This window comes from Procambarus clarkii, chromosome 27, assembly GCF_040958095.1.
Source record: "Procambarus clarkii isolate CNS0578487 chromosome 27, FALCON_Pclarkii_2.0, whole genome shotgun sequence".
NCBI lineage: Eukaryota > Metazoa > Arthropoda > Malacostraca > Decapoda > Cambaridae > Procambarus > Procambarus clarkii.
The window spans coordinates 11,687,634-11,695,647 of record NC_091176.1 but is presented as its reverse complement, the minus strand read 5'-3'; the positions used below and the strand labels follow the sequence as shown (position 1 = coordinate 11,695,647).

Genomic DNA, 8,014 nt, shown 5'->3' with positions numbered 1-8,014 from the left:
TTTCATAAGACAAAAATTATAGTAAATATATTAATTCAGGAAAACTTGGCTTATTAGGCAAATCGGGCCTTGAATAGTAGGCTGAGAAGTGAGTTCTGGCTACTAGGTACGACATATATATATATATATATATATATATATATATATATATTCTTCTTCCCATTCTCCTAAACGGCCCATGACCTGAGGGAGGAGGACCAGCAGGGCCTGCAGGAGGAGGAATCGCGTTACGACGCCCTGAGTCTGATGTTTCCATTCCTGCAGGCCACACGTAGCCATATATAATATATAATATATATATCCAGTACAGGTGGCGCACTACTGCTCCAGCTGCGTCAGCATCAATGGATTGCATAAGACGGGGTGCTGTAGCTGCCCCCAGCCCACTACCAACAACAACAGCAGGAGGCTAGTGCCATTAGGCAGAGATGGCTGTAGTGGTGAGTGTTGGAGGCGTCTCCACCAGGGGCCTGGTGAGGTTGGCACCAGTGTGGAAGTGTGTGTCCAGGGGGGCCTCAAGCTCCTTCCCTATTGCTCCCCCCGGCGAATATCCCCCAACCAACCACCCTCCAACTTACTATGTGGACCCCAACACCTCGGCACCCACCAGCTCCAAGCTTCCCGCACTCAAACACACTCATCCTCAGTCTTATGAGAAGGTCAGTATCTACTACTAATATCTCCACCTCCTGTTCATTATTGTTATATTAAAACATTCAGGGTGTTGGAGAGGGAAGCATTAGCCTTTCATTCCACAAGAAGAAGAAGCAGCAGTGATTTGGGACAATTCGATTATTGCAGTTTCTAATTGCTCTGGGCTGATTTTAAGGGTGCACTGCTAATTACCAAAGTACTAACCTAGTTGTGCTTGCAGTGTTTGAGCTTTGGCTCGTTGGCCCAAAATGTGTAATTATTTAGTTCGGTTCAGTTCCACGGTTCAGGTCTCTAGGAGATTCGAACCGTGGACCCCACATGTGTGAGGTCAAAGCTCTATCGACCAAGCTGTTTAGTTGGGGCAGGACAGAGCTGTTTGGGCACGTTTCTTTTCACTTGATGCATCCATTCACTTTGATGTAAATAGATATTCAACTGTACCTGGGAGTTGGGCAGTTACACTATGGGTTGTATCTGGAGTATGGTCAGTAGTTTGCCTAGGGTGACCTCGGTAACCATGAGATTTCCTATCCCCAACAGTGAGAAACCATAAAACCATGCTGTATTGTCAAGCATTTTGTAAATACAGTATAGTAATAGTATTTAATATTTTATAGGCATTCCTTCTCTTACCATGAATAAAGACACTATTCTTGTAGTGATGTGACAATCTTATTGATCTTTTTTTTTTTTTTTTTAGGTTGAAATGTCTACCGCAGAATGGTCATATGTAGAACGCCTGATTCCGCCAACGGCCATACCAAAACCAACTGTAAACCCAGGTATGATTTTAAATTTTAATTAATTTAACTACCTGAGGGACAGGCAGCTAATTTATATATATGTATATGTTAGGCATACAGTACAGTATATTGAGGGCCTCCACTCAGTCAAATTTATGACCCCCAGGATGCAACCCCACAACACGCTGACTTAACTCCTGAGTACCTATTTACTGCTAGGTGGACAGGTGCATGAGGTAATAGGAAACACGCTCAACCATTTCTATGCTGCCCGGAATTCAAACCAGGAATTCTTGTTTGTAAGTTGAGAATGAACCAGACTCTATTACTGGGACCCTTTATTTTCAAGCTTAAATGGTAAATTTGTTATCTGTAAAATATTTTTTGTGATAAATGAATGCACTTCCAACTCATTAGTGGCAAGTGTACATAAGATGGACATAGAACAAATGGGATAAAGAAAAGGTATAAAACCAGACAAGAAAGAGCAGTCATAAAGGGTTCTGTAGCACAGTGGACTACATTCTTGGCTCACAAGAGAGAAACCTGGGTTTAATCTCATACAGGACAAACAGTTGGGCATGTTTCCTTTCACCTTATGCCTCTGTTCACCTAGCAATGAAATACATATCTGGTAGTTAGCCAGTTGTTGTGGGTTTCATCTTAGGGAAGGTCAGTAGGTGATGTAGGGGAACCTTGATAACCCTAGTACTGTACAATCTTCCTTTCCCCAACAAGGGGAATTTTAATTGTATAATGTGTGACTATACAGTATGTAACAATACTTACAAAGGCTGCAGAGGGGTGATTTTGATCAGACGAGAGGTAATGCCGCAACGGTACTAGTACAATGATATCTACAGTTCCCGCAACCATCACAAATGAGTTTTGTCAAATATTTTAGACTTGTAAAATTTGCTGAAGCAGGATTCTTGTTATCCTTTTGTAATGAGGGGGTTGGAGGGGAAAGGGCTCTCTTGTCCATTATCCCACCCCTAGTTAACTATTCTAACTGGGGAGTGGGGGAAATAGCTCTCTTTTGTCCATTATCCTACCCCCCAGTTAGCTATTCTAGAGCTCCCCCAAGAGTCCCTACTGCAGCCTCTAATTCAACACCTTGTGACCTAGGTATTTGATTACCTAGGTTTCACGAACACAGGGCATTGTAACCTGATCAGCTACCCGCGACTCAAGAGAACTCTAGAGCAATTCACTGCCACGAACGAATCAGAGAAACGAAAGGAAAGAGATGAATAATGCAGTAATTAGTGAGGGTTTGGGGTGAGGGCAGTAGAGAGGAGGGAGGAGTGGGTGGGAGGAGTAAGGAGGGTCGTCAAGTGAAAGGAAAGGGGAAGAGAGGCGGAAGAGAAGGGAGGAGGGAATGAGTAAGAGAAGTAGTGGTAGAGATAGAGGTAGAAGGGTAGATAAGTAGAAGTAAAAAGGCTGCCACCATCCATTCAAGACCATTACATACCAGACAAGGAATGGAACTTGTCGGTATCACAAAATTCTCTAAGCTGGTCAAAAACAGGTCATTATTATCATGTTTTAACTGGAATTATGTTCCAGGCAAGATTCTTTCAGTCCCTAACTCAAGAGTACTCTACACTCTAGTTTTCATATATCAGAAATTCCAAGAACTCGGGAATACAATTGAAATCAAATTAAAAGTAAGTGAATCAATTATTTATTTAGCATGATAAATATCAGAATTCAAGCAATCGAACTGAAGGTTCATTATTAATGTACAAAGTGAGTCATTACACCAGAATTCGAGACCACTACAGCTGTCTCCCCCTAACAGTCACACAACACTAGTAAACACGACTACGTCACTTTTCATGTTCAACTCGCCAAGTATCTGCCTATAGTTATATAGAGAGGGGGGGGACTGTAGTTGTCTCGCCCCGTCCGGCTGACAGCCTCCCGGGCTATGCTGTACTTTGCTCTGGTCTGCTGGCTGTTCTCCTCTGTCTCTCTGTCTCCCAAGTGTACAGTACCCTGGGTATATATTGGGGACCAACTAGCTAACTCCGCCCACAAGTAGATAGCCACAGGCACTCTACGAAGCCACACCTAAAATTGGTGGCATGTTTGAAGGTCACCCCCGGCTAGCCGCCTGCAATTATGAGCTTGGCAGAAACCAGTTTAACTTCACGTGGGCCTGACCTTGGTTCCTTGGTGGTCATAAACACTTAGAGGTGTGAGTTATTTAATTACTAGGGGCTGCCAACCTGGTGCCTCTCAAAATCTTGTCTGTGACTCTTGTACTATGTATATTTTAAATGAAAAACACCTTTACGGTGTTACACTTTGTATGTTTTTGTATTGGACATAAGCTCTGAAAATTTTATTAAAGAGAAAATTTAATAATGAGAGCTGTCTTCTAAATTGATGTTGGCGAAACATAAAATGGAATTGATTTAATTTAATATTTTCAATATCAGTGAAGGGTATGGAGTGGAAAAGTCAGTAAATAGGAAAATTGAGGTGTGTGTACAAGGGAAAGGCCAAGAAGATACATACAGTAGTGTGTGTGTGTGAATGGGATAAAGCAGGGATCGACTGCAAATAGTGCATGAGAAGTATAAGTCTAGGTGGAATCGGTTTCAGCAGGAGTTAATGACATTTTACTGATGGCATATCACGGTAAACAATTTATAGTTTACACAAATGTCAGTGTTTCCTAAATCACAAAACATACTGTCAAAACCCTTTGGCAGTAGAATACATGTATTACTTGCAGTACTTGTATTCCTTTTCACTGACCTTGGCTATACAGTATATTCATACATATGAATCACAGATCCCACCATCGGAAGGTCTAGTCATCTGCTTTCTCACAGCTTCAGCATAAAATGTCAAATTTATCACGTCTGCTGCTGTTTTAAGGCAACTCTGAACCTTTTCAGTAATTATTCCAGTGTCTGCTGAAAGTTTGTATTGACGGTTCACAATCTGCAGTGGGTGTGTTTTTCCAAAGGCAATGTGTACACAGTATGCATGTACAGTACAGTATCTGTATGCCACTTCTTGGCACTAATTATTTTTACTGCTTCATTATATGAAATGCTACATGCTCTTAGAATGCTGATATTATTAAAAAAAAAGATAATTTATGGTTGTACAAATGTCTTGCTAGCTCTAGTATTATTTAACTCCAATAATACTTTAGTTACATATACTGTATCTAAAAAAAAAAAAAGGGTTGTATGTAATTCATTTTGAGTAAACACAAAAAGTAGTTTTATTGGGGTATCTAAACACATTGGTAGAATATTGGACTGGCTAATGAAACTACAATATCTGGCCCTTTCTCTGTAAACCAGCTCTTTTTCACGGATTACTGCCCAATCATATACTGTATAAAATTTTATTTAAAAGATAGAGAAGTAGGGAAAGTTTAACAAATAGTGAACTTGGCATGATCAAATGTGATTTTTCCTTCCTTTTGGCCTTCTTTGTATCATCTGAATCATGACTAGGAAATTTTCTTTGCCCACTTGCATATTGGCCACAATATTTTGACTAAAGCTAATTTAATGGAAAGGAAACCTGCCCCTTTCTATTTCCGCAGCCATTTCCCTCTTACGAACTTGTTTCTTAATTAAAAGTTGTTCTTTTCAGGATGATGGGAAAACTATGCTTCCCAACAGTTCATTTACAACAGTTGTTGCTCAATAATCTGCTCAGTGACTGGGACTCGGTTATATAAATAACCTTATACAGTATCCTCCTGGTCTCGTGTCTATCTTGAATAATACTTCATTCCTTGGTGCTCTTTTCATCAAACAGGTCATAGGCAATCACAACAACCCTTAACCCCCCCTTCAGACTTGAATTTTGGATGCAAACTCTTTGAACTGCAACACAAGATCTTATAGTATTCATTGCCACATGCCACTCTAGTCATTAACAGGCATACTCCTTTCTTAAAGCTCTTAAGTTATTTTCATTCCTACTCTTATATTTACGATTTTGTACTCCACAGTACTTGATTCCATTCTTTATTTTTGCATCTTTTCAGCTTTGTCCCATGCATTTAGTTCTGTACATTAAAGTTTCCTTTTAAACAAACAATTGATGCCTTGTTTCTCTTTTGACTAATTTTTAAAAATCATAAGGAATAATGGGCCTCCTTTTGATAAGCCACCAGCTTTCTGTTCCCATCAGGGCCATTAGAGATGGTAACTGTTGGTAAACGAAAATGACCCATTTCATGAATTTCTAAAAATTGAATTTTTTGTTTTCCGAATATTTTATGATTGTCATCATTACCTGTTTATCATTTTTATGGGATGGGAAGTCATCAGCCTAGATAAATTAGGGGTGGTAGTACAAGAAAATCAGGGTAAAGATATCAAACCACACACCTATGTATTCTCCAAATAGACAATAGTCTACATAGCATTAGGGAGAATGATCACCAACTTCTAGCAAATCATTCACAGCAGTACTCCAGATGCTGAATAAAGTATATTTTAAAGGTTGTCGGGAGTTGGAATACTTTTCATTTAACATTTTTTTTTTGTACAGGTGAAGTGACCCCATCTGGATGGGTTGCACCTTCAGCTGGGCCAAGAGACTACCCTTACTTTGTTCCTCGGGCAGCCAGTCATATGTTACCTGTGTACTTGCTTCACCAGCCTATATTGTCAAGGTAATAAAAAGCAATTTCTAACAAAAATTTGAGAATTAATTTATATTAAGGTAAGTGTTTTAAAATGGGTGTAGGTCTTTGACACCATTGATTTTGGTGTGAGGGCATTTACTGCTTCAAATGTGTGTGTATGTAAAAGTACTGGTGCATATTTACCAACAGAGTACCTGTCTCCTGCGAGACCATTTCTAGTTCCTTCAGAGTCACTCTGCAAATGTTCAGTTATCTGTAGCTTTTTCTTTTGTAGCTATGAATTACTGATTGTTAGATTTAAGCATAATGCAAACATTAGTAAATGACAGCTGCCATACTCAAAAGTATTTTTGACTTTATGTATGTGAAGATACGCCACTAACTTTGTATTTTTTGTGTAAATAATTTGTGGTAAAATTAAATTTTAAATTTCTTTCAGATTCATAACATCGGTGAAACATGTCGAGGGCGACATCTTCGTACTGGCCGAGGAACTACGTGAGCATCTTACACCGCTTATTGCTCCAAAGATCCTGTGTCTACGTGTTCATGAGCCCCATCAGATGATACAGGTCAAGGGACAGCTTGTGGGTGAGATCAAAGAATTCCTGTTAAAGAAGGGATTTTAGTTTACATGCAATCAAGGTAAATTTAAGCAAGTTATATTTTTGCACCTTAAAAGTGCTGTTTTAAGTGATTCTGGCAGTAAAACCTCGGATATTCTTTTTTTAGCTCTATAAGTGTCTACTTGAGTTACTGAAAGTGTCACGAAAGATAACAATTTACAATTACCATAACTGACTCTTGTTGGGTGAATGGAGACTTGCAATGTACAGTATTTGAACTTTTGAAGATTGTTTGCTTTTGACGGAGGGGCTGACAGTGGGAAGTGTATTGGTTCTTTTGTGATAATAACTGTGTTGAACACATCTGTTTGCAAATTAGATAATGTAGCACAAGTTATGATTGTACTGTTACTACTATCAAGTCTTATGTATTTTTAGTACTATAAAAGATTCATAATTTTTAAAACTGTATTGTATTTACAAATTAAATGTCCTTGACACCTGGACATGTGAACACAGATGAACAGCCAATCAAAAAAGCAATTGTGCTGGCATGTAAACGTCTTCATTTTGGGTTGAAGGAGGCTGGAAAACGAGTGTACAGGATATGTATAAAGTTCTATAAATAAAAAATAATAATGCATTGTTTATTAATGTTAGTCCAATGTTTGTTTTATTTTGATAACATTTTAGTATTGCAGAATTTTCCCCCATATTGTCCAGTTACCATAACATCACCCCTTTCCCATACCACTGTCCCATTCCCTTTCCATACCACTACCACAAAGCCATCATAAGTACATGAGAATAAAGGAAACTGCAGAAGTGCTGTTGCCCCCATAGGAGGTAGCTCCTATTTATATCCTCCCCCCCAAGTCATGCATATATATATATATATATATATATATATATACAGGCATACCTCAGAATAAGAGTTTAATCCGTTCCTGGAGACGCCTCGCCTTCCGAAAACTCGCATTCCGAAGTTAATTTCCCCTGAAGAAATAAAGGGAAATGAATTAATCCGTTCCTGACTACCCCAAAAACCCTACATCAAACTAAATTTTTATACCTAATTTACCTAATTCATCTAAATAAACCTACAAAACTGTGTTCCAGTTATTACATACCTTGCTGTCGAGTGCTGTAGGCGTATGGAAGATGGTGAGGAGGGGGGAGGAGGAGAGGAGTTACTGTTTGGAAGGGGAGTCCCCTTCCATAATCACATCACATAACCCCATGCCTTGTAACACTATGGATACCACTTCTCTTTCTAAATTTTTCAAACCAGCCCCTGCTTGCCTTAAACTCTTTCTTATCTGCATCACTCGTTGCAGGGGTATTCTTTAGAAGGTCTTCGTGCAACACCCTGGCTTTCTCACAAATAATGGCCTCCGAAACACTATCACCCCTCAACT

At 39.3% G+C, this 8,014-nt stretch overlaps 1 protein-coding gene across 1 annotated transcript; it reads left to right on the top strand.

Moving 5' to 3' along the window:
* Positions 1 to 220: 220 nt before the first annotated feature.
* mRpL49 (mitochondrial ribosomal protein L49) lies at positions 221 to 7,237 on the top strand. The gene is made up of 4 exons (XM_045749316.2): positions 221 to 659; positions 1,355 to 1,436; positions 5,934 to 6,057; positions 6,470 to 7,237. The coding sequence occupies exons 1-4, from the start codon at positions 429 to 431 to the stop codon at positions 6,657 to 6,659; spliced, it is 627 nt and encodes a 208-aa protein (XP_045605272.1). The 5' UTR covers positions 221 to 428; the 3' UTR covers positions 6,660 to 7,237.
* The last annotated feature ends 777 nt before the right edge of the window (positions 7,238 to 8,014 follow it).